Source organism: Pipra filicauda, unplaced genomic scaffold, assembly GCF_003945595.2.
Source record: "Pipra filicauda isolate LSUMZ 115617 unplaced genomic scaffold, ASM394559v2 scaffold50_size3627746_pilon, whole genome shotgun sequence".
Taxonomy (NCBI): Eukaryota; Metazoa; Chordata; class Aves; order Passeriformes; family Pipridae; genus Pipra; species Pipra filicauda.
In genome coordinates this window covers 3,204,875-3,232,518 of record NW_024104654.1, presented here as the reverse complement: position 1 = coordinate 3,232,518, position 27,644 = coordinate 3,204,875, and the positions used below count along the sequence as shown (strand labels likewise).

Sequence of the window (27,644 nt, the reverse complement as noted above, 5' to 3'; positions counted from 1 at the left end):
AGACTTGAAAAGCTAAGTTTACATTTTCAAGATGTATATACATGTCTGTCTTGAAGAAAAACAGAAAGCCTTGGTTTACAAAAGGTTCCGCAGAGGATATTTAAATGCACAGATTTAAAATGCTGAAATGAAGCAGACTTTAAAAATTATTTAGTATTGTCATTGGTAACCTCTGCATCCCCAAGTAATCTCAGCTAAGATTTGATGATTTTAGCTAGGAGAAGAAGTTGCTTAAGCCTCTTTTTAGTGATTTTTTTTTTTTTTTTTAATGCGTGGTAAGAATGCTTTTTTCCTTGAAACTGGTTTCTGGAGCACTTCTGCCTGGCCAGCTCCATGGAGATGTGTTGATACAATGCCAAATTTCATGGAACACAACTTTCCAGCCTTCAAGTCTTGAAAGGGGATTTTTACAGAAGACTAACTGCTGAATTCTGTCTGAGACTCGCTATGGTTTTATAGTAGCTTATTTGTCTCACAATGGGAGTTACTGTATGTGTAACAAGGAAATCTCTTTAATGCTGCAAATAAGGTTTTGTAAGCCAATGTTACTGTATCAAAGCATGTTACTTGTACTACTACTGGATGTTGATTTTAGCTTTATTTAACACCCCCACTCCCCCCAAAAAATGCCCAATGAAACAACAAAAAACCCTGAACCCAACCAAAACCAAACCAAACAAAAATACAAACAAACAAAAAAACCAAAAACGGTCAGCCCAAAACAATACCAAAACTCTAAAACAAAACAATGGCAAAAAGACCAATCTAAGACCAGGCTTGTATGTTGAATTATTAGGAAGTTAATGGTGGGCAGATATCTGAATTTGTGTTGCTAGTAAGAAAGAGGATCTGTCACAAAAGAGACAGAAACACCAAGAGAAGGTTATGTGTTTTATTTGGGGAGATGTAGATGCTTACAGTCTGATTGTACTCATTTATTAGTAACATGTATATCAAGTATGTTCAGATTTATTTGATTTATTTTTTTACTGCAGTTTCATTTCTGTTGGATTCTGTTCTTGGTGAAAGGTATAAATGGATAACTGCCCATGTAAGTTAATTTTAAAAAAAGATCTTCAGTATTGATAAGGCCAGGAAAAGGAGTATGATCCATCGTGATTTGTGCTGGACCCTACTTGTTATGTGCTCGTGATTCAGTTGTTGGGATATAGGGAGCTCCTATACTTCTGGTAACTGAGTGTTCTGCTGTGCCATCTGTAATTGCTGCTATTTTATTTTATGAACTGAAAAATAACACACTGCTAATTTCTCATGCATCAAACAGGAATGGTTTCTGTGATTTACTTGAAGATCTTAACTGTGTGGAATACAGCGAGGAAGATTACCTGGAAGAGGGAAATAGCATCTTAGTGCTCAGGTTACCATGCGCAGGCAGATACATGTAGGAAAGCTATGAAATGCATCCCCCACCCTGGGAAAACCTCTGACCAGAGCTTGTCCCTCCTTAGGCCCCAGAGCAAAATAACCACAACACGAAAAATTGCATTAATGGGGGGGGGGAAGGGGGAGGCTTAATAGGGCTGTTTGTGCTTTCTGATGACTTTTTGTGTGGTGGTTTGGTTTTACGTGTTGTTTTTCTTTTACTTTTTAAATTTTTACTGCTCTCCTGAGTGTTATTCTCTGTCACTCGTAGTATCTTTCTTGATTTGTACATCAATCCTTGATTGCATGGCACTTAGTTCTGTAGCTATGGTAGCTACCAAAAGATGGACTTGGTGGGAACAGATGGTGCACTTGGCTCAGGATGAAAATAGTTGGGAATTTTTAGTGTTGATTCACAAAATATTTAGTTCCCTTTTTCCATAAAATCACCCAAAATAAATCTGGTTTTTTTCCCCCATATAGACAAGTTGCCATTTCCAGATTTCTGATATATAAGGGGAGCAAAGTGTTGGTGGTAGTGTCATAACTAGGAAAATTTGGGAAATCCTGTTTTCTGCTGAAATTTCATGGTGTGGGTGTGAAGCTTTACCTTGAGGAAATCTAGGGATGTTGCTTTATTTTGTAATAATTTAAGTCTTTATGGGCTGTCCATGTGTTTCCTGACACATGCCAGGAAATTTTTGCTGTTACTGTGTGGTTGTTTAGGTGGACATTGAAGTTGCTCGACTGCAAGGTATTTTAAGGATTGTGATACAGTGTGATAGCCTGATAAAGCGTCATTGCAGTTGTTTCCCAGTGGGAAGGTCTCTCCTGCCTGGTGAGAACTAGGAGTGGAGGAGGCATGTTAGGAGTTAAGGTGGGGAAAGATTGATGTTGAATTGTCATGATACGAAGTCCTTTTCCTTTGCTGTTTGACCTACGTTATTGCTCTCTATAAAATGTGTATAAACTGTGTGTGTATGTGCATACGTAAAATATATGTACATGGACTGTACTTGTGTGTATATACATGTATGATATCTGGAGGATTTCTTGTGTGGAAAAGAAGCATGAGAAAACCTGACAGTACCTGAAGACGTTTTAGATTTTGGATTAACTGAACTATGTGAAATCTTAACACTTCCCTGTGACATTTTAGATTACCTGCTATGGAGTAAAAGAGTTTTAAGAACAGATTAATTTTTCTATCTGAAAAATGGTGTTCTAAAAGAATTTTAATGGTAAATATTAGATATGGGAAATAGGGAACACTGTGTTGCCATAAAATGGATATTATTGGACACGAAGGGGATCCTTTATCCCTTTTGTACTTTCCCCTCCAATTTAGGGTTAATTGAAGTTCTGAGAAACCAATTACTGAATTTCCTTCTGGTTTAACTTGAGGTCATTTGAGGATCTGAATGGCATGTTCTCCCTGCAGGAGGGCTCCTGAGGCCTTACCAGGTGGCCTTTGTCACATGGACTGTGACCCAGACAGTTATTTCGAGCACTTTAAATCCAGTAAGGCTCTGTTAAATGGGATCAATGTAAGTCAGCAAGCCTAGCTGCAACTTAGGTTTTCTTTACATAATCAAGACATTTGCTTCTGGTAATACTTACTGTTTGTGAAGGAGGAAGGCTGGGACAAATACAGTTTAAATGGTCTTCAGGAGCTCTTGTGCCTTACTGTAGTTTAAAATGTTAAGAAAAAGCTTGTTTATAGTTGCAGACTTTCAGTATTGTGTTGCGAGTTGTTCCAGCATTGTCTAAAGTAGTGTAAAAAATTATATGGTAATGATTCTTGTGTTACAGATTTTTTCCATTTCTGTAGTGTAGGTAAAATGTGACTTTCCATAAAATAAACTTTCCATAACCAAACTAAACTCGTAGAAAAATGTGCATCAAATAGCCCAAACATATTTAAAGCAAGCACTGTAAGATGTTTCATGCCATCATTCAAGAGACTGTATTGAAAGTGTCACACTTAAAATAGTTTCTCAGTGGTTTATTGTAAATTGGGAAATGAAAAGCCACTTTTTGCCTTCTTATTTTAATTGTCAAATGGATGAAGAAGGGATTTGTGTTTCTAATGTTGCATTTTGGACTGCAGTCCAAAAATCCTGGAATGGGTGGGTGGAGAACAAGACAGAAATTTCCTTCAGGTGGGAAATGTCCTGTTATAGTTGATTGTTAATTATGTAACAGTGCTTATTAAATAGCAGTTCTCTTTTTTTTAATTATTATTTTTTTATTTATTGCCCTGTGGTCTTAATATGTTAGAATACTTCTGGGTTTTGACATAGTGGCCTGTAGACATTTTCTCAACTCTCTAGGCTGCTGAGTTTTGCTGTGGAGAGTGAGAACTATGTGGCTCTGACTACATAAGAAACTCTGCTCACATCTGATTAAGATCCAAGCCTGTTTCCAGATGACATCTGGAAACATTCTGACCTGCTAGTGGAGGGCTGTTCCTGACCTAATTAGCTTGGTGTTATAACTAGCTCTCTGCTGCTTGGTGATTTTGTTCCTTTTGACTTCATCTGGTTTATACTCCTCACTGAATGTTACCATATAGGGTACTAAAGTTTAAAACAAAATTAGATTTTACCATTTGCTGCTTTTCCGGTCAATGTTTCAGTACTTCTAAAATTTCATATATGTAATCATTGGTTATTCAAAGTACAAAGAGCTGAATAATTCAGCAGCTGTATGGTTTGCACATGTCAAGATGATACAAAGGAGGGGGATGATCAATCTAAGTCTTTTTTCCTGTGCTGTAGGACAAAGCACTGCTTCTTCCTCTGCTTCTTCCTCTTAACTACGTGACGAGTTTCTTCTAGTTCTGGCTGAGTGCTTCTTTTCAAGAGGTGGCATTTCTAAAGGGTAAATGTTACTTGCGAGGTAGACTGTATGCTGTATTAAGGTATTTATATTTTCATTTCTTTCAACTCTGCTTAAAAAACAAAGGCTGCCACTATTTCTTCATATGCACAAGGAAAATATTTTTGAGTTGCTGTGCAAAACTGGTCAAATAAAATTTAAACAAGCTCCAGCAAATGCATACTGTGTATCTTTTCAGTACAGACAAATAAAACTGAAGGGAAACAAGTGGTGACTCAGTTAATTTCTGTTTGCTTGAATAGGAGAAGGGACGATAATAAATTCTTGGAGTATAATACAGATTTCAAGAAAGTTCATATGAAAGAAAACTGTTTTCAGTGCAGCAGAAGTACTTCCTGGTTGAAACAAGTCCATTCTTAAGATAGTAAAAACTAAACAAATGCTCTTATATGGCTTGAAAAGACATTTTTTTCCTTTCCAATGTGCATGCATATAATTTACACTGTATTTGGTGTTAACATAGTAATATTGGGTTGAAATCGTAAAATTGGTAGGGGCAGTAAGGTTTTTCTTGTTTTTTTTTTCAAATGTATGAACGCAGTGGAACAGATGTTCAGAACAGCATGGAATATTCTTTCTTCCCCGTCCCACCATCCCTTTCACACCGAGCCATCTGGAAGGGACTATGAGCAGGATGAGCAGCCATCACGCTAAGAACAAGATTAACGTGTTTTCGGCATCTTTTGTTGATACTTTAAACTGGTCACTGTTTGTTCAGCAGAAGGAAACAATGTGAGGTCTCATTATTGTGTGTGCTTAGATTATTCGTGTGGATATGGAAAGAAGGCAGAAGAGAAAATAGATTCAGATATACATATTTGTGAAAACACTTGTGTATGTATTTTTCCAGAGTTCTTCAGTCCATGCTCTTCGTGTACTTTGTTTTTTTTACCCTGATTTTTTTTTTTTACAGCAACAAGTATACTACGTGTGGATGTCTTTCAGGTTACTCAGTTGCATTTCTTTAGCACCCTTTAGCCTTATATGTTTCGAGAGAAAGCGTAAATTAGTGTTTTGGCTTAATGAACAAAATTTTGGTTAGAGAAAGGACAGCTTATGGACTAGAAATGAGAGACTCTAGTCATGTGTGAAGGTGCCCTGGATCATCTGTATTCTGATACAGAATGAGTAGAAAAGGGTGGGTGGATCTGATGCTGGCAAAGTGATTGGATTCAGTACAGCGAGCTATTGTATTGTGCAATTTGTGAAATTCCAGTAGATTTCAGGTCAGCAACTCACTTTTTAAATAGGTATCTTAGTAACATTAAGTGTATCAAGGAAGACTAAAATGTGTTTCTGAAGAAGAAATTGTATTTAAAAGCTTAACACACAGGTTCAGTGGGGCCACAGTGTTTTTCTTCCATTGTTTTGTGTTTCTTTCAATGAAGAGAGTTTTAAGAAATGGAAATCTGAAATTAGATTCAGGAAGGCTATTTGAAAATGAGATACTTAAACCTGAAACTACTACTACTGTAGTGCTTTAAGTTATTCTAAGTGATAAAGTAATCAGAGGAAAGTGACAAAACTCAAGATCTCTAGCTTTCAGATCTCAGTTTTCAGAGAAAGATAAACATGAGAAAAAGAAGAGACTTTAAAACTAGGTGAAGGATATTTATAGATGTTCTGAGGAAAACTTATCCTGTGAAGAAATAGAGCAGTGAAATAAAGTAAATATTAGTGTTTTAAAAAAAAGTACATCAACATGAAAAATATACTGTGTATATGTTTTCTTGTATTTTTATAAAACCATAAAGCATCTTTTAAAAGTATGAAGATTTAAATGACAGGTAAAAAGATCCAATGTAATTTACTGGCAAAGATTTTTGCGTATTGGGCAGTGGAAGAAATTCTGTGAGTATAAATTGCAGAATCCATTAATTTGGACAGTGAGAAAACTTAATACAGGAAATTTATTCTGTATTCCCTAGGTATGTTGTAGTTGGACCTGAAAAGTTGTATACCTGGAAATGGAGATAAACCAGTGCAGTAACTTCAGTTACTGTCTTCATTAGCAGAGAGTGAGAAATACCTTTATTTCTCCCTTTAACAACGATGAAGCCATTTATTGGATGACATGTATATGATCCCTTATTTGGAGCAGGAGATGAAACTTCATAATCTGTGTGCACTTCATAATGATAAAATTTTTATTTCCTTAGAAGCTGCTGGGAAAAATACTGTGAAGGGGGAAAGTTACTCTTGGGATTGTAGCTTTGTAATATTTAATTTCTGTTGAGATGAAAAAGTTAGTGCAGTAACTTTGAAGTGGTCCCTCAGTCTTGTTCACTGAGGCACTCTTGCTTGGCAGTGAACTGTAGATACAAGTACTTAAGTAGAACTTAATGAGACTTTTGACACTATTACAGAATGGCAGGTGCACAGAGATAATCTTGAGCTACAGGCAACGCGAAGATGGGGTTGTAAAACAAAGGTAAAAAGCCCCCCAAAATACCCATCCTGGAAGTTTTAGAGAAAACAAGGCATATTTCTGATTTCATAGTTTTTGATAGTATTTGAAAACCTCTTATATTACAGTCTGCACTCTCAGGGAAAGAATAGCTGCTTAATTTCAGGTTAAATCATTCTCAGGACCTCCTTTTTCCTGTATTAGTGAATGTTCTCTCTTCTATGCTTGTTTAGAGTTAATGTGAAATATTGATGAGAGCTAAATTTAAGGTACTTGTAAATGTTCAATACTGTGAAGATCGATTTGCTTTTTTCTCTCCCAGCTTTTTAATTTGTGCAATTTCTGAATTAATGCCTTCACCTTTTAATGGGTCTACAAACTTTTGTGATGCAGGCCCACTGTGTTAAGAGGTAGCTGTTGGTCTGCCTTTTACATGTTTTTTGAAGGTGTAGAGGGTTGACTAGGAAAATATATATCCATGAAGTTTATTTAGGTTGTAAATAAATAAAACTAAACATCTCCCTTCTCCTGTTGTCCTTTCTCTTGTCGTTGCTTAATGTCTTGATTTCCTTCATAACATCATTGGACCATAAAATCTGCCCTGAAGATCTCAGCACAGACAAAACCTCTGCCAAATAAAGAAAACAAAACAACCGCCCAAGTTGGTGAACCTTCAGAAATAGCTCATTGCAACAGACATTAAAAAGCTCTATTAAAGAAACAAAATAGCTTTAGGGATTTCTGTGCTTATTTCATCATTGCTAATACTTAAGTTGGTATGATGAGAGGGAAGATCAGAAGTGGTGGTCTGATGCAAAAAAGAAAAAACCTCATGCTTTCATTCCAGCCTTGACTGTCATTCCTTTCACGTAGATCTGGCAATCAGAAGGGAGATCTGTGAAAATGGTGTTAATAGAATTGGCTATACATTAAATTTTAGTGGGGCGCACATTTTCTAGGCATTTCACTTTACATGTTTTGTTGAAAGATGTGGTTTGTTGTGGATAAGAAATGTTCTTGATTTTTAGTTATCCTCAGGAAATAGCATTCTCTTAGACTTTGTGCGTACTTGTGTCAAAAGTCTGCCCTTGCGTCAGCAAACTTATGTAAAGTTGCATAAAAATTACGTAAAACTTGAAAAACTTCTATATGAACTAAAAAATACACTGTCCTTTAGATTGGGATAGCTCTAATAAAAGTAAAGTTGTTGGTACTTAAGGCATAATTGTTAAAGCATTCTTTTGTTTTGGTATTTGTTACATGGTAACGTGGCTGAGAGAGGAATTGCATACTTGATAGAACTAGAATAAATAGAAGATACTATTAAAAATCACTCTTGTTTAGATGCCTTTTGATAAATATAAAATAATTCTGGGTCATTGGAGCACTGTTCTAAAATACTTAGCCATCAGTTATTGTATGTTTTTTTGCAAGATGCAAAATGTGGATTCAAATTCTTGTTAGAATGAAGCCAGTTTTAAAAAAAACCACAAAACTTGTGTCTAATGTCATTCATCTGCTCTTTTAGATCCTGAATTCAGTGACTTCTAGTTTATATGCTAGTTCCAGTTTATTTGTTTTTAACTTGTCATTACTGGTAAGGTAGTAAGTGACAGTACTTGATGGCAAGTAGGAAAGGTTCAAAACATCAGGTTCCCAGTCATTTAGGACAAGGAAAAACTGAAGGGGACATACATTAAAGGCATATTCATTCCTTTTCTTCCCTTATGATAACAGGGATAGCAGTTTGTAGCCTTTTGTGTCTTGAGAAGAATGAAGAGCCTTTGGAGGACAGGGAGATCTGAGATAACGGTGACTCTGGGGGGTGTTGGAAAATGGGGATGAAGAGCATCTCCAAACCCAGTGTTTGGGATCTTTCATCTTCCTGCTTTTCCTTCTATTCCTATTTAGCACATACATGAATTTTGAAGGTGGATGATGGTAGGCGATCCAGAATTATGAACTTGAATAGGAAAATGAATAATAATACCAAATTGGGTGCCACTCAGAGATGGAAATTGTGTGTTGAATTGAGTTTTAGGACATTAGGTATGGGAAAACTTAACTGTCTGCAAACATTTAAAATATTGAAATGCCCTAGACATGGAGACTGTGATTAGGATGTAGTAACTTGAAACTTGATTGTGTGGCTTCAGGTGAGGAAACTGGCAGTATTTCTGTGGTTTTATGAGGTGAAATGCAGTTCTAGATTCACACACTGAAATTAAGGTGTGTGCATAGCAGAGCTTACACATGAGGTGTTTGAGCTCACCGTGTCATTCTTGTATCTATCAAGAGATGCAGTGATTTAGTTGCTCTTTGGGCTTTTGCTGAGCTCAAATATATGTAGTCATACAAATTTAGGTGCTTGAGTTCGAATGGAATCCCGTCTGGTACAGTACTTATAACAAGCTGCATATTCAATCCATCTATGGTTTTTCTTCTCCGTAGAAGGAGAATTGTGGTATGTTCTCTTTCTGTAGAGGTCTGTGAGATTCAAAAATGAAAAGCTTTAAAGCTCTCTGAAATAATAGAATGTATTCATGTATTTTTTTCATGTAAAGAAAGCTCTTTTTCATGGTAAAATGTTTAGCTTTGTGGTATTTTACTGGAGGATATAAGAAGTCTCTGAAGGGCTTAAAAAATGGATTGAACAGTGTCTTTGAGAAAATGTAATAAGTAAACATTAACAAGTAAAGGGTCTGTTTAATGAATTGGCATTTGTTTTGTGGTATTAGTGAATGTATAAAGTACCATGAAATTCAGCTGCATGTTTTTAGCACTAGTGTAAATTGCAGTCCCTTTTTGGGGATGTGAAAGGACAAAAGGCAGGTTTCGGGGACAGCTGATGCTTTGAGTTTTTTGCCAGTTGCTCAAATACTTGAAAAACCCAACTTGTCTCTTACAATAGGCATGCTCTGCTGTTGTTTGGAAAGATTGTACATTGTGTTTGTCATCTTTCATGTTTGTTACTGTACAGCTGCTTTCTACATGATTTTTTAAAAATCTGACTTGCCAAGGCAATGTCAGATTTCTTGCATGCTGTTTAACAGCTGTTGTCCAGAGGAAGGTGGTCTGACTTGATCCTGTGAGTATTCCTATGACTGCAGGGAAAGAAAAGCAAAAATGCTTTGATTAAGTCTTTCTGTACCACACTTGCCTCTACAGCAATAACTACTGGGATAAGTGCCTTCTAATTTTAAGACAAAAGGCAGTTATGCAAGTAGTTGTTGGGAGGGAGGGGGAGAAAGAAGAAAAAGGGAGGTGAGGATACTGAGAGACTGTAAAATCTGAATTTTAATGGGTTGATCTAAGCTAGTTGAAGCTTCTGATGCCCTTTCCTTTCAGAATGTGTGTGGAAGTAGAGTTGCTGATTCCTGTAGGGTTTGGAGAGCGGTGTCCATTTGTACTCAAGTCAGAGTTCAGTCCAGCTAGATGTCGCATCCAATCTACGTCCAATGAGGCACTCATGGATTTAGTGAGATGTTAAGCGACATTTCACCCTCTTAGTTTTCTTCTTTCTCCTTTTGACTCCTCCCATTTTTATGGTCTGATGCTAATGTCTCATACATTTCAACTGCAGCCAGGTGTATGTATGCAGTATAGCATCTTTCTAGATCCTTCATCTCTTGTGCCAGATGCAGCTGCTGGTTTAAAACCAGCTGTCAGACATGGGTGGCTCTGCACAGGGAGTGGAGTTGGACCTATTTATCCCAGTTGTAAGTCTCTGGCTTCATTGTGTACTTAGCTGGGCAAAAATGTGTAAAAGAAAATAATTATAAACTTATGTTTGGCACCAATCCTCTGAACCGACACAATTTTTGAAAACAATAACTTTTTTGCCTTAGATTTTTCATTTATTTGTGGATGGAAGGTGTGCTGGTTTTGGTTGGGGTTAATTTTCTTCATAGTGGCTAGTAGGGACTCTGTTTTAGATTTGTGCCGAACAGAGGGTTGATAATATATAGCTGAGCAGGGCTTACACAGATCCAAGGCCTTTTCTACTTTTTGTTACTGCCATGCTGCTGAGGAAGTTGGGGGTGTATGGGGAGGTTGGGAGGAGACACAGCTGGGACAGGTGACCCCAGCTGATCAAAGGGGTATTCTGTAGGAGGCGTGTTTTAGGGATTCTGGATGAGGCATCCTGGGAAATGAAGTCCCGAATGTACTCCCAGGCACATGGGCAGTGAGATACCCCATGACGATTGGTCAGGGGAGTCACGTGTTGCTTTGAAGTGCTTATAAAAGGCGTTGTTTGCTTCCAATAAATGGATTTGGTTGATGGACCCCCAACCAGCCGGGTCTGTGTGGGTTTATTATATTAAAAAAGCCATAGTATTCCAGACCAGATGACCTCATGCTCAGTATATAAAGCTAAGGGAAGGAGGAGGAAAGGGGGATGTTTGCAGCGCTGGTGTTTGTCTTCCTAAGTCACCGTTATGCACGATGAGACGCTGCTGTCCTGGAGATGGCTGAACACCTGCCTGACTGTGGGAAGCAGTGAATTAATTCCTTGTTTTGCTTGTGTGTGTGGCTTTTGCTTTCCCTTCATTCCAACCCATGAGTTTTCTATCTTTTTGATTCTCTCCCTGATCCAGCTGGTGGGGGAGTGAGTGAGCGGCTGTGTGGGCCTTGGTTGCTGGCTGGGGTTAAAACATGACAGAAGGGAAGTTACTAACCTCTGTGTTGTAAAATTGAATATAATTTGCTGAGTCCCAATGTGTTTAGTACAGTGACATCACAATGCATATCTTGTCTAGTTATAAACTGTGACTGAATGTGACTCGAAATAGGTGGAAGATGAATGTCGAAGGCAGTGGAATTGCCATTGCAAATTCTTGTTTTCTGCACCTAGTAACACAGTCTCCTCTGCCTGGCTGAGCCTCATGAAGACCCTGTAATTCAGTGTCTTATTTTGTCTTTATTTCTTTTTTTAAACTCTTGTTACATAGGTTTTGAAATAAATTTAGCCTCATTTCTCATGAATTTTTCTTTACAAAAGATTAAGTTCATCAGTTGTATGTGGTGAAGAAAAGGGTGGTAGTGCTTTTTAGCGCAAGGGCACAAGCTTTTTACTTACTGATGGGTTAGTATCTTGAATAGGTCTGTAAGTGCTTGATTCAGATAGGTAAAGATTTTAAATTAGAAGAAACTTATTGCAATTGCAGAGTTTTTTTATTTTTCCTCTGATCAGGAACAGGTAATGGATTGCTTAATTTGTTGCATATATTTACTCATCAGTGCTCAGTTTACTTTGTGGAATTAAACCTCATACTGAAATGAGGTAGCTACATAGTAATTTAAATCATGCATTCAAATATGAAAGTTGTTTATTTCCCGCTACCGTCAGCCCAGCTGTGTGGTTTAGCCTGCTTTGTAAAGAAATGAGATGTCTTGGGTTGGTCTTTCACCTCCCTTGGTAGCTCTTGAACCTACTGGACCATTTTGTAAAGAATTGATGAGAAAACGAAAAGCTCAAACAGTGGTTGCATGTTTTCTTCAAATTAGCTTTTATAGGCAAGGAAGAACACTTGTGGAGAAGGGACTTAAATTAGAGCTCCTGGTGAAAGGCATTCTGGTTGTACTCAGTGTGGTACATGTTTCGAGAGGTAGCAAGCAATTAGCTGGGCACTGTGCAGCCAGCTTCCAACTGGGCCCAGGGTGTCGCGTGGGTTAGTGAGAAAAGGTGGGTGAACTGCAAAAGGTAGGAGTGGGGCTAGCTCTGAGAATGCTAGACAGAAAGCCATGGGGGAAAACAGGCTTTAGTCTGGTGGCCTTGTATAAAAATTGAAGTAAAATGGGTTAAAAAATGAGAGTATGAAAAATGTAGTAAAACATATTCCCAGTAATTCTCTTACAAAACTAAACTCCCACCCCAAACTTAGTAGAATGGTTGCCTTGTTCTCCAGAGTTTTACTGATGAATTGCACATCAATATTAGTTCAAAGAAAGATAATTTTTTGAGATGTCAAATCACCCATCAGTATTTCAGGAATTCTATCGTCCTACTTGTAGGGAGTCTTTTACACCTTTAATTTATATGACGGTGGTGTTCATGTTACAGAGAAAGCAAAAATTTGTAGCTTGTGAGTTGAAATAATCCTGAGATTTGGAATTGGCTGCTTTAGTGCTAATTTATGCTCCTATTAATGTATTTCTTACTAATTATGCTTTATGTGAAATGTAAGAGTGAGGGAATTCCTCCTAGTGATTTTTATTTATTTGCTACAGTGTCCTAGCCTGTTTGTAGTGTGATGCTGCTAGATGTTGCTCTTCGGTAATAGTGACTTCCCAGTTTTGATCTGTTTTTGTTCAAGTTCTGAAATGTGTTTATGTTGGATATTAAGTAGTATTTTAAAATGCATCTGTTTGTAGAGGAATACAAAATCACAAAAGAGAAAGATATTTTTTTTTTTTTGTCACATATAAAATTGTTCCTCCCTTACCTCTGATGTATTGTTTAAAATTTAGCAAACTCAGCTGGCCTTAAAATTCTGATGTACTCAAATAAACTGTCTCATATCAAGAGATGTAAAATATAATTCAACACTACTGCTTAGAAGTCATGACCTTTTTCCTTCCTGACCTGTTATGAAATAGTCTTACACTTAAATAATTTGCTTTTTGTTCATTGAAGTTATTAAGCTTTTAGAAATGTTTTTGAGAATAAGATATTTTAAACCTTTGGGGTGAAGTCATTACAAAAATTACTATGCAACATTTGAAAAGCAAGAAGATCTTTTTAATTTAGTAATGTGATTTTAATTAGAGAAATTGAAGCGCTACTTTAGTTGCTTTAGTTCAGTAAAAAAGAAATTTTCAATTAAGTCTTTTCCAAATGACCTTATGTCCTTGGTAACACTGTAACTTCTCATTCCATAAAATTTTGGTGCCACATGGTCTTTAAACAGAATATTATTCATAGGAAGTACATGGAACATTGAGTTGCTGGTGTTAAAAAAAAAAAAAGTAGTCAAATTGACTCATAATTGTGTTAATGTCATTTTAAAGAAAACTGGTTTAGACATTTTTGTAGCATATGCTTCCCTTTTTGGGGAATTCTGTCCCGCTTGGGCATCCTTGCTCTCAAAGCTGCTCTCTGCAGGATAATGTTTTCTGTGCCATTGTGCCCTTTTGTGATGCTTTCATATCTCTTTTTGTACTTGTCTTCCAAATCCTAGTCTTTTTTTTTCCAAGAAAGTTCTGACAACCTTAGTTATCTAGCATATATGTCTTTCTGCATCTGGCATGTTCCCAAAAACTGTTCAGTGTGCCCATGCCCCAGAGTGTCATTCAGCACCACCTGTGGAAAACCAGCTTCTTCCTTGTGTTGCAGCTTCTTCCTTGTTCTCACTCAGCCTAATTTTGAGAGGCACTTGCCTTTATGTGTCAGATGAATTTATAATTTTTACTGAACGCTGTCTGAACGGGAATGGGTCAGGGTCTGACGTAGTCAGGGGGCTGTAATGCACAGTCAGTCTGTTGGTGGCCAGCTTGCCCAGGCAGCAAGCCAGCTTGCTCCAGACAGTGATCTTTCCTGCCACTCCTGTGGGGACTGCCAGTTTTTTATAAATGCAAATGTGCCCTGAAGTCCAGTAATTTTTGTACTGCAGCACAAGTCTGTGGGTACAGTAAATCTTATACCAAGTCTAAGGCAAAAAACATAGATTATCCATATGGCCTGTATCCTCTGCTGATCTGCAGTGCTCTTGTCATGTTCTGGCTTGAGTGCACAACTCCAGTGCCTTGGTAGGAATTCCATAGGAAGGCTGAGGCAAGTGCATTAGAAGAAGAAAGGTGAGTATTTTTTGTAGAAAAAGCCTGAATGTGTGCTACATTGATTCATAGCTCTTAATTTCATTTTTGTAAATATCATACATATTTGTTTGTAAATTCCAGGTTGTGAGCCATGCCTTTGGTGAAAAGGAACATTGAACCGCGGCATCTCTGCCGAGGAGCTCTGCCAGAGGGAATTACAAGTGAACTGGAATGCGTAACAAATAGTACCCTTGCTGCTATCATACGCCAGCTAAGCAGCTTAAGTAAGTATCTGTAACTTCCTGCAAGTATTTGATTCCTGATGAAAAACTGAAGAGATGAGAGGCTTTAAGATGGCTTGTTTTAAATAGAAAAATTGCAATACAGGATATTACCACTAATGTATTGTGATAATATTCTATTTCATTGCTTTTATGTTATTATATATTTTGAAGTTTATTAAAGAAGAGAAAAACCCAACCCTCTCCTCCAGAACAACGTTCCAAAAACCAAACAAGCGAAAAACCACCATGGGGGAGGAGGTAACCAAAACAAACCCAAACCAACAAAAACCTACAGCATAGAAAATCAGAAATTTTTCTAAGCCGAGAGAAATTAGTGCGAAAAACAAGACTAGCACTTGAGTTATTCTTGCCTCTTGATTCTGAAAGATGAAACCAGCAAACGCTTCTGCTTCTTGGCATTAAATGACACATTTGACTGAAATTTTAGTTTTTCTTAATGTGCTTATATTTCTTAAGCCTTCTCTTTTATATATGTGTCTGGTGAATTCATATGAATGAAATTAAACACATTGAAAAAATGGCATTTGCTGAACAAGCCCGTAGGCTCCTGTTGAGGCAAGCTAGCATCAGCTCCATACAGAGGAGCCTACACACTACACCTGTCAGGTGACACCAGCACTAGCAATTCTAGAAGCATGACTGGAGTGCTTGCAGGATGAACAATATTTTTGATGAAAGAGAGAAGAGATTTTTTTTTTTAGAGTGTGTTTAACAATCAGCAGCTGTTGTTTGTGCTAATAACTCTGGTTCTTGAAAAGAAATTACTGCTTCATCAGTTGCTTCGGTTTGTAAATGGAAGTGGTTTAAGAATATAAGAGTCTGCATGGAGCTTAGACTATGGGTGCCACTAAGTCTGGTGTTCAGTTTATGAGGATAGGAAAAAGCCTACGCTTAGGGAAAGAGAACAAGAAACACAGCATTTCCTGTTTCCAGTAGTCAGTGATTTAGGGATTTTTCTGAGCTGGAGGTCCATCTGAATCATCCTATGTAACAAGGATTTGTAAAAGTATCATCTGTGCCATTACTTAGAGTTGTTGAAATAGGGATTGCGCTTTTTTTCTTGTCTGATGACGTGTGACAGAATGTCCCACAGTAGAAGTTGATCTCTTTCTTTTGATGCCTTCTTACTCTGGTAAAATGAAAAATAATGAAAGGTGATTTCATCTTGTGTATTTCCATAAAAAATTGTGATTTTATTAATTCTTTATCGTGTTCTACTAGTGATAGCCTTTCGAGGTTGGAGTGTCCTGATCTGTTAGTACTCTTTTTGAATAGAAACTATTTTATATTGCTGATCATTGTTATTTCTGCTTTGGATATGTAAGTTAGGCTATGTTGTGGGTTTTTTAAGGTGGAGTGTTGAAGACTTCAGATCATATTCAAAACAGACTTTTTCTGTTTTATCATGATTTCCCTAAGAATTTATACAATTTTGATTGTTGCTAAACATTGTTATTTTCAGAGGAGTTTCCAAGTGATTCCTTGATCTTTCTTGAGCAGTAGCTGCCAATTTAGTGGCTAATGTTATTTATGGTTAATTTGTGTTTGCATTGTCATTGTTTCATTTACTGTTTTCTTAGGCAGTTTCTTGGTGTTGACATCCCTACGTTTCAGAAAAGTGAGAAGAATGGCTACTGCTCTTAATTACATTAAAGGATACCTGATAAGACCTCATTTTGGTACTGCACAATGATTGCCCAAGTGTGGATAATACACTTGTCTGACTTGCTAGGAATGTCTAGCTTTCATTTATCCAGATTTGATTTTGGGGCTCATGTGTCTGTTACATTGTGTGTTCAGATCCTCTTATGATTGTTGCTGAGGAACTGGCTACTTATATCCGTATTCTGAAATTTTCCCTTACTGGATCTTTCGGGTCATCAGCAGTGTTTGTAGGTAGCCCCTAAAGTTCTATTAATGTTGAGTTAAAGATCTATGCATATAAATTATATGTCCTTTGTTTTAATAGATGAGTACATGGTATTTAATGAGTGAAAAGTACCACCAGCCTCATCCACAGTCTAAAATCTGTCATGTTTGCAGTTTTTTCTGCAGGCAGTGTTTGTTTTGCCTGTGTTTCAGGCCAAGTGGGAGCAAGGAAATGATCATAGAAAAAAGCTGTGCTGGAGCTGAAGCAGTATGTCCTGCTGACAGCATCAGAGCTTGTTGGTGTTCCCACAGCTTGAGGCATAGAGAGAGCAAGTACAGGTCTATCTCACAGTCACACTGTTTTTTTTAATGTTGCACTGTGAGTTCAGTGTGGATTTTAAAAACTGGCAGGTCTGTGCTGTTGCATACAAATTTGGCTTACTTCTGCCTTTGCTCTTTTCAGGAGACATGAACAAGTTCCTATCCAATGGGAATGTGCTCTCAGGAGAGCTTTTTTTCTATTATGTTTTCAGATTAGGGTTCATTTCCAGCCAGCTGGCTTGGAGCACAGACAGAGTGAGCAGCATTCTGTATGAAACTGTGCACTTTCGTATAAGGCAAAATGTTGTCTGGGGACTCACCTCCACTTGGGAGGAGAGAATCTACTGCTATAGGGAGGACTGGGAGCATTTGCAGCCTGTACCTGTAAGTACTGTGATGCTTTACCTGCTAAACATAATCACGGAGCAAAGACTTGAACGCTTCCACAAAATACTCCCATGCTTTTGGCAGTGGAGTTTGGTCTGATGACTGCAAGACTTCAGCCAGTGAAAAGGCTGCTTTCTGCAACAGGATCTCTTGCAGGATGATTTTGTTCCCGAGTTTTACGTATGTGTATATATGGGGAAGAAATAATAAATAGCATCTGATTGTTGTTGAAGATTAAATATTAAAAACTGTATGTCCTCCTTCATTGAACTTATCTTAACTAGAGTGCAGTCTGTACATTAACAATACTACTGTGTTTCAAGTTGCATTACCACTTGAAATAATTCCTTTCTGTGAGTCTTGAAATATTTTGTATTTTTCATGTTTCTGGCTTCTCGGGTCATTCAGATGGTACCTGTCAGGTTGAAATCTTACCTACATGGATATAAAGCATCTGAACATAGGTACAGAGCTACTTTCTTTGACCCATGTGCAAGTGATACCAAACGGTTTTTGCTGTACAACATAAAATGGAGGAAGTGTCATCTGCAGAGACTTGGAAGACTTTTTCTTTCACTCAGAGAACAATATCCACCAGCTTGCCTCCTACTATTTTCTTGGGCAGATTGGCCATTGGCTCAGAGTTTCATTGGTTTTCATGCAGGCCTGAGCACACTGCATCCAGCTTTGTGTCACTCTGCTCTTTACTACTGCTGAATCAGGCTGGATTGGAAAGTTAGCTTTTTTGCCATTTAGTGTCATGCTTAGAGGTACTGTGAGAAAGCAAATGAGAATCAAGACCTAGTCAGTAACAGCCTACCACTTTTGCTTATTTAAAAAAAGGAGAGGGGGAAAGCATGAGTCTAATGTTTCTGATTAATCCAGTTACAAATGGGTGGGTGGAATCACTGTCTTCTGCTCCATATTGTGATAAAATGAGCATATCCTGGATGAATTCCAGTTTGTGGAACAGCACATAGTTCTATGGGACATTTCAGTCCTTACCTAGGACCCTGAGGAGAGCAGTAGTGCAGTGCTGACTCCTTTTCGAGCAGCCTTAGTGTCATCTTTATTCCAGTGTCTGACAGAATCAGTTAGGCTGGAAAAAACCTTTGAGATCGAGTCCAGCCTGTGACCAAACACTGCCGTGTCAACTAGACCATGGCACTAAGTGCCACATCCAGTCTTTCCTTAAATGCCTCCAGACACCAGAATGCCAAGTGAAATTACCTTCTTGCTTTCATAATGCATGTTCATGGCATGAAAAATGGTAACCTTTCTAATGCACTCCAAGTCTTTCTCTTGAGTGTGTTGTCCCCAGTAATTGTGTTGTGGAGCAAGGAATGCAAAGGAAAGCTGTACTTTTCAGACTCAAATTATGTGAATGGAAACTAAGTAGAGTAATAAACACATTGGGTTTCCAGTTTTCAGACAAGCCAGCATCATTGTTGAATTCCTTTTATGGTACAGCACTGAGCATTTTGACTGTTGACAAAAGATACCTTTGGGGCAATGTGTTCAATGTGTTACTGCACACTTTTTTTATGCAGTATTTGAAAATTAGTTGTAATTCAGGTGATGTTTAGTCTCTGCTAGAGATGTTATATACTGGTGTGGCAAGATGATATTTCATGTAATTACTGTAGAACTTGAATAGAGAGTATTATTTAAATTATTTGTGAAATACTGATCTGCAGAAATATCTCATAAAGCTTGGAAATTTATTTTGTGAGCAATGAAATATACAACTCTATGAAGACAACCTGTGAAAGTGCTAGAAAGAGGTACTTTGGTTAATTTACATTAAAAACTATGGAAAACAGGGATTTGCTGAGGCAGAATCATGACTAAATTTTCCTGAAACTACTTCAGTGGCTGGAGGGAGTCTTAGAAAGAAAGAGTGCATAATTTCTTTGGTGAATTTTTAAATTATTATATACTTAATGTTTTTAAACCACTGTCTTGTAGTACAAAAATCAACTCTTAAGTTAAGATACATGATTCTATTTCAGATAGGTTGGAGTTTTTTCCTGCTTGTTTCTGTTTTGTTAAAAATCTAATTTAAAAGATGGTAACATAAAGTAATACTTCTCAAGTGTTTTTTATTTCTAAAATTTACTGCATCATGATAATCAGGACAGCATGTCTAATATTGCTTTACCATGTCACTGTTTTCACAGGTTGACAAGGTGTCTTTCACATGTTTTAGGGTAACAAGTGTCAAAAAAAAATTAAATATTAACTGAAGTATGTTCCTACTTTGGTTTCTGAAAAAGAACTTATAAGCACCCATCTCCTTGACTTCTCTAGAGGTGATGTGTTTAATCCTACAATGCAGCAGTCCTCCCTCAGCAGGCTGATTTCAATATATTAACATAAACTAACATCCATTAAAATTGATTGAGCTCTGAATACTGGTGGCTGAAGAATGTAATAACTGCTTTATTTAGCTGAAGAGTTGAAAAGCTTATTTGTTCCATAGCTTGGAATAACATCTTCATTTGGAGCAACTAAATCAAATGGGAATTATAATTGAATCTCAACTGGCTGCTGGGAAGCACTTAGAGAACACTTTTAGTGTGCAGGTGGTTGAACACTGCCATAGGTAGTCCAGAGGAGTTGTGGAGCCTCTGTTCTTAGAAGTGTTCCAAACCCTGCTGGTCAGAGTCCTGGGCAACCTGCTCTGTCCAGTCGTGCTTTGAGCAGGGAAATGGGCTAGAAGATTTTCAACTTCAGCTATGCTGTGGTTGTGTGACCTCTGTTTTGGAGGGGGAGGAGGTTAGGAACGCGTAGACAGCACACCTGTCTATCCACCTTCCACTGGCACAGGAAGCAGAGTTTGGATACACCAGAATACCTAATGTTTTGGGTTAGTTATTGGCTGATTTTACGTTTAGTGAAGAAATCTATTCCTGGTGAAGCCCTTCATTTGAAGGCAATCACATTAATTTTTTTTTCTGTAATTCACAAACAGCATTTTTGAACTTGTTTTAGTGTAGTTGTCATTCCCTTCCCCCCAAGGGGGAGAATGATCCAAGAAAGGGGCAGATCCTCTCGTATTCCTAAGTGTGACTATATTTTTTTTTTCCAATGATGTTCACAGGATGGGATCTTAATTGAAATTTTCATTATATTTGTACTTTTCTTTATGAAGTATTAAAGTTGGTTATAGGACCCAACTTAAAATGTCAATAATTGCTGTTCTTTTGGAAGCCACTGTCATTTAGCTGGTTAATACATATTCCATGTTGTTCCAAATATTAGACAAGGTTTCACTTTCCCACTCCCTTCCATTTCTGCTCTCTGGACTCTTCTTGATGCAGGTCATAATTAATTCAGATGTAGGGTTTTAAAATGTATTTTTATTTAAAAAGCATGGTTAAATGCAAGAGGCAGGATTTTCCTTTCTGCAAGGAGAACTGATGGAGTGGAGATGTCTTGAGGGGTTTTGGCTACAGAAATTGTAGAGGGGGGATCTTAAAGGGAAGCAGCAGTATCTTGTAGGAGGGACTGTAGTTCAGTGAGGGCAATAAATTTAGGTGGAAACCGGAATTTGTAGGGTAAATTCTGGGGCAGGAGGTATTAAATTGGGGATCCGGAACCACTGATCCAGAATGGTGGAGAACTTTGGGTAGGGGCATGAAGACAATCAAACTGTAGATGAGGATGCCTAGTACTTTGGGAGGTCTAGGAAAGGAATGGGCATGCACAACGATCTGTGGACCAAGGAGCATTGGGCTTGTCATAAGGCACCTCCTGTCCACTGTAGCACTTTTAGGTTAAGGCCTGAAGCTGCAGATTTGGACTGGACTATCCACTCTCATAGTGATGAAGAGCATACAGCACCTGAAAGGGAGGACAAAAAGGTTGTAAACTCCACTTTTGTGGTGCATAAATTCCATTGTGGCCATAGGTGAATGTCAGTGCCATCTTTCTATCTCAAGTGACTCCTGGGACAGCAACATGTATGCAGTGAGCATTTGTAGAGGTAAGTGGGCTGCCCTGCAGGAGGATCCTGGGTTTTATCTGTTTTTGCTCAGCCTTCATTTTGATGTTGGCTTGTGCTTATAATTAAATCTTAATGACTATGGATTGCAAGATTTTAATTTCAAAATTTACTTCAGAAGCTTTTATGGACAGCAGTAAGTTTGGGCCTTTTCATCACAAAGGCAGGTTTTAATGATCAGTTTTCTGACAATTGGCAGAATCCTGCAGAAGGATTAAAATTTGTAAGTTTCTCTTTTTTTTTTTTTTAAGTAGAAGACTAAGCAGGGTGTCCAGGAGAATAGACTTCAGGCAGCATTTATAGTGTATTTTGAAATTTTTGTATAAATCTGTTGGCCAAAATTTTGCTGTATGACAAACTGTGCTGTTATAGTCCTATAGCTACTTTCTATTATAACGTCATGATATTGAAGCCTTTTGTCTTGTGTTTTGTAAGCCACTAGCAAAGGGATTTCCCTGTCTGTTTTCTTATGCAGGCAAACATGCTGAAGACATATTTGGTGAATTGTTTAATGAGGCCAACAGCTTTTACATCAGAGCAAATTCCCTTCAAGACAGAATTGATCGCCTTGCTGTCAAAGTTACCCAGCTGGATTCAACGGTAGAAGAGGGTAGGTAATTGCATGAAAGCATTGAGCCAGAAGTGATGTTGACAAGACCACAGTATTTAATTACACAACTATCTCTGTCTTTTCAAAGTAATCCTGTACCAATATTTTGTCTTGTTGTCTCAGTAAAGCAAACTGGGAAAAATCATGTTAGCAGAGCAAGAAGAAGTATTCTTGAGTCTTGTAACCGCTGTCATTAGTGTTACTTCAATAAGCCCCTGTAGTAATAGAGCCACTAAGTTGCCTTTTTCACAGGGAAAACTTTTAGTTTGTAAGTATAGTAAATCCAAAATGAGTAAATCTAGTCCTTACTGGAAATAAGTCAGAATATTGGAAAAAGTTTGAGACAGTAGATCTGTTTATTTCAGGGTGGGGTAGTCACAAACTACATTAATAGTATCTGTTCTGTGGCCATCTAAGATCTCATAATACTCTTTATCTAAATAAGGCAGTGTGTTTGCATCAACTAGGTGAAATTCTCCAATGGGTTCTAGTCACTAGAAATAGTATTTCCTTTAAAAAATTGTAATAGCTGCACTCACATGTTTTGTCATTCACTTCATAAATACACAGTGAAAACAAAGGATTTAAGTAAAATTATATTGTTTGAAATCACTTATTTGGGCAGGTAAAACATGTTTCTCTGTCTAGCTCTAAAAGCTGGAACGTACATCTTTGCTTTCATGCTTCATGTCTGAGCCAGTCAGACACGTCATGTGTTCCCTGTTAGAAGATTCCTGACATTTAGTAAAAATGTACAAGCTTGTTACATCAGGATGATAGTGCAATATTTACTCAGTAGCAGTTAATGCCACTTGTCATATATTTAATAGTACTATTTATATGGTTTATATATGGTCCTTGCCATTTATATTTGTGTAGTTTATATATTTAATACTAATGTTAGTGATAATAATAAATCTTATAGTTGGTATTTACTAATGTAATATTTAGTCTTCCATTTTAACTTGTTACTGTCTGAAAATTATTACATGTCTGAGCATTTTATCTGATTTTGGAACATATTAACTGTTAGAGTATCACAGTTGATCACAGATGCCCAGAGACATTATGGATTCCCAGTCCCTGGAAATGTTCAAGGGCAGGTTGGATGGAACTTTGAGCAACCTGGTCCAGTGAAAGGTGTGCCTGCCCATGGCAGTGGGGTTGGAACTAGATCATCTTTAATGTCCCTTCCAACCCAAACCACTCTGTGATTCTTTGATACAAGCACCTTTATTTTAGGTGTCAACAGCTAGAGAGGAACATTAAGTTATTATGGAATCACTATTCAGCTTAGTTTTAAAGGCATGTTGTGATGGTAATATGAGCAAACTAGATGATATTTATATACTGTAATTGTTCTGTGCTGAGGTGGATGGTGTCAGTCTTCATGACTTTTAAGTCTACCATTTTTTGGAAACTCAGTCCTCACCAGAGGTTGTTTTTGCTCTTATTTCTTTTTTTAAATGTCTCATTTGTGTTATGCAATACCGTCTGGCTAGTTTCCAGAGTTTGGAGAATAATTAAAAGCAATCAATTGGAAGGGGAGACTAGTGGATGGACTACGAATTTAATCAGTGTTTATTTTAAATTGACAACAGTTATTACTCTTGCATTGCTAATCATGTTTCAGATTAATAAGCTACATATACAAACTGCTGTCACTTTAACGTCAGTAGTAAATTTTATTAGCTATTTTGTAGAAGTTGAAGTCTATAACAATTCATTGCACTGTCACTAATACTCAATATATTTCTTGATAGCTTAGGCATTTAAATAAAATGTCAATTGCTAGATTTAGGTGCGTCAGTGATGTCTTACATTCTTAGCTATAACTAACAAGGCATATATAAAAATAGAATATATATAATATTACAGTTGAAAAAAAAAAAAGTAATTGAGGTTACGTTTTCAAAAGCATATGAATAACTTAGGCTAAAAAGCCCCAGAAGAAGGGGATTTTTACTCTCTTGAATGTCTTCCTCTAAACAAGAATATACCAATTCAGATACATACATCTGAAAAAACTGCCTGAAATACCTTACCTTGTACTTATAGGCAGGTTTAAATAGAAAGTACTTTCAGAAATCGTTTTGATACTTTAGATGATGTGGATGGGGGAACAACTATTTGAAATGAAATATTCTGTTTTTAATTTTTTGCTATTGTAAAAGTTATGAAACAATCTAAGTGGTCTCAGAGTGAGAAGCAAGACCTCAGCACAGACATCAAAAATAGTTGAGTAGAGAAGTCTGAGTGGGACTTGGTTTCCATCATGGCAAAGGATAAAAGTGTCAGGCTTCATGCCTCACTGGTTTTTCAAGTCATCAGTATACTAAATTTTTGGCCAATACTGTTCAATTACCATGTGAAATTTCTCACAATTTGTTCTTGAGACGCGATAAATTAGATGAATGGGCAAGAACTATCAGATGAAATGACAATAAAAATAGAAGAAGCCAGTGCATTTTGTTTGCACTACTGCTACAGCTTACACTCTTAGAAAACAGTTGCCTCAATTCAAGAAGTGGTTAATGCTGTTGTAGACAACTCAGTGAAGACTTCAGCATTCTGTTCAACTGCAGTCAAAAACCTGTATTTCAAGTTGCTTAAAAGTGGAGGATGATGTGGAGAGCTTACTGCCACTCTTAAATTGTGATTAGCATTAACTGGATCTTTTTAGCAATGGTCGCTTTATCTCATGGAAACTTGTATTCAGAGTGAAAGAAAGCCTTGCTAAAAATGACAGGAACAGTTAAAAGCAACTGAAATCTTTCACTTGAAAAGAAAGGATGAAAAGGCTAATATTGTTTTCCCCAGAACTGTGTATGTGAAAAGATTAAATGGAAGTATGTAACTGGACTGTACAAAGAACATAATATTTCTCTCCACAGAGACGTGAGAAAAACTTACAATCAAGGAGTGTTCAATTATATGGAAAAACTTTGGAGCTGAAGGATGGTTAGAGAGGTGGAACTCTTTCTCACAGGAAGTTGTTCCACTCATAATTTAATCATATGTAGAATGGGGTTGAATGTTTATGGATACCATGTGTAATTATAAAACATGCTGTGTCAGAGGAATACCAGACCTTGCATTTAATGTGACAGCATTCTTGCATCATATTCCAAGACACAGTCCATGGTCCCATTATTTTAAGTGAGGTTCTGGACCAAGTGGGACTTAAATCTGTTTTATTATGGCAGTTCTTACATGCCTTTAAGCTTAAATATCATGATTATCCACTAAAGAAAAATATCCTAAATTTTGCAGAAAATATTTTATATAGGTTCTGAGAAATGGATGCTTTTTTATCCACTTCTGTTCATTTCAGACCTGTGGTAAATGTAATTTTTTTTCTAACAGTATCCTTACAGGATATCAACATGAAAAAAGCATTCAAGAGCTCAACAATTCAAGATCAGCAGGTAGTTTCAAAGAACAGCATTCCAAACCCAGTGGCTGATATTTATAATCAGAGTGACAAACCACCACCTCTGAATATTCTTTCACCTTATAGGTAAGGAAATAGTCATTGATTACGTTCTTGTACTTTGCCCTTCATCTCCTACTTGTCTGCAGAGAATAATTACAGCAGAAGGGAGATGCTGTATTGATTATGGAGATCTGATTTTTCAGGGACTTTCCTGTTTATGGAAACAAAAATTGCTATTGCCACACTTAAAATCATAAGTTGTACCTAACAACAATCATCATATTTCAACATAAATCTTACATGGCAGCACAGGATCAGAGAGCAGGGGCCACTGATTATATAGAAAGTGAAAATAAAATAAATAATATACTGAACTGATTTCTTTGGTGGCTTTATCCAGAAAGCTGTTGCTTTTGCCTTCCCACTGTTGTACACACACAGTCTGTACCTTTTCCTGGTTACTTACTGGTGAGTAGAAGAGCAACAAGTAGGACTACATTTGCTTTTTTCTTTTCCTGTTTCCTTTAAATTTATTGTTGTTCATGAAATGAGTGCAGTTTGTCTGCCTGAAGGGTTGTGGACAATGGGGTTTTACTGTGTTCTTCAGTTTTTGAGAGGTATTTACGTTGTGAGGTGTCTGTATAAAACAGGCACTCAATCTGCTGTAAATTATTTGAATTTTTTTTAAGACTGATATATCAGAGCATTTGCAGTGTGTTTCATTTTTAAGAGCTTTTAATTGGAAGGTAAATTTGTTGGATCTATAATTGAAGGATGTAGTTTCTGCCACTCTTACAGATGATGGTGGTATTTGTTTATAGGCATCCAGTTAGTAAGAGTTGTTATTGATCAGCTGGAAGCTTGGATGACTGTCAAAGAAAAGTTTTGTGGGTTTAAAACATACTAATTCATGTATTCTTAGCTTTTCTTCTGCTGTGTTTCCAGGGATGATAAGAAAGATGGATTGAAGTTTTATACTGATCCTTCCTATTTTTTTGATCTTTGGAAAGAAAAAATGTTACAGGATACTGAAGATAAGCGAAAAGAAAAGAGGAGACAAAAGGTAAAAGCAGGAACATAATAGCACATGTATGCATTGCAATTTTTTGTATGGCTGTCCAGGCATAACAATTTCCAGGTCATACTTAGTTTCTGTGTATGGAAAGACTATCCTGTATGTGTGGCTGTAGATTCACTTGGTTCCATTATTATAGCTTACACTCTTTATTTTAAGAAGGCAGCAAATTGAATTTTAGGAGTACTGTGGTTATTGAGTCTTTTTCCAGTATCTACTTATTAGTACTAAGCAAAATGGCCCTGTTGTGCTTCAGAAAAAGACACTATGATGGGAGGGAGAAGGAATTTGAATTGTAGTTTCCTTTATTTTCACAGTTCCTTATCTAGCAGCATCAACTCCGGTAGCAAAACAAGAGCTTATCAAGAAATAAATAATTTTGTTGTTAGTAAGATGATAATATGCAGCGAAATTATTCTGTGGTTCAGCAGCAAGAGGAGATTAATTTTAGGTGTAGTATTCTTTTTTTCCTCTAAGTTTGAAAACCAGCAAAAAAGAAGCTTTTTTATAGAAAAGATTCTGATGCTATCAAGATTTTCTTAATAGATTTTAGTTGTGAATGGAGAAATGAGTTGCTATTCCTGCAGCTTCTTTGTGGTCAGTATTTCTATCAAACTGGAGGGCTTTAAGGTTTTTGAAGATAATTCTGGGGAGGAAAAAAGTGAAAAAGGAAAGTTTGAAGCAACGGCTATTGCTTACGTTACCTGGCAGAAGGTGCTTTTATAAATAGGTTCAATGAGAGATGAGGGATTTAAAATAAAAGGAATGTGAACAAGATATGCTGAGTGCTCAGAGGAAACAGAAGGAAGCCACTCAGTTTTCAGTACATGTGTGCATATATCCACATACATGTGTATATGTGCATATGCATCATCCATCTTAGCATACCTATCTCTACATGTCTGTATGTAAGCAGGTATCATTATATGTGTATAATCATGTATAATACATGTGTGTACAGAATGTCTAGTACATGAATATGCATGCTAATGTATATTTGTATATATACATCACACACGTAATACAACTGTGTGTATATATATGCCAGTGTATATGGTACCTGCTTAGAAATAAAATTGTAGGGCGTGACTGGGAAGCTTTGCTATTCCATTAGAATAAATTCTATTAATTCCTTCTTCCTTTTGCTGGACAAAACTTTCTCACTACAGAATTTTTAAACAAAACC

General features: G+C 37.1%; 1 protein-coding gene across 4 annotated transcripts in view; it reads left to right on the top strand.

The window, feature by feature from the left end:
• The window catches only part of WASF3 (WASP family member 3), a 70,693-nt gene that overhangs the window by 29,379 nt on the left and 13,670 nt on the right, over window positions 1-27,644 (top strand). For 2 of the 4 annotated variants that reach the window (XM_027727190.2, XM_027727186.2), the window contains exons 3-6: window positions 14,591-14,733; window positions 21,813-21,947; window positions 25,314-25,467; window positions 26,329-26,446. In XM_027727190.2, coding sequence (XP_027582991.1) covers window positions 14,601-14,733; window positions 21,813-21,947; window positions 25,314-25,467; window positions 26,329-26,446 — 540 coding nt within the window. In that variant the 5' untranslated portion in view covers window positions 14,591-14,600. Of the gene's footprint in view, window positions 1-11,197; window positions 11,216-14,182; window positions 14,489-14,590; window positions 14,734-21,812; window positions 21,948-25,313; window positions 25,468-26,328; window positions 26,447-27,644 lie in introns of those variants that run through there. The other 2 variants (XM_039386859.1, XM_027727189.2) reach the window with 2 other exon arrangements.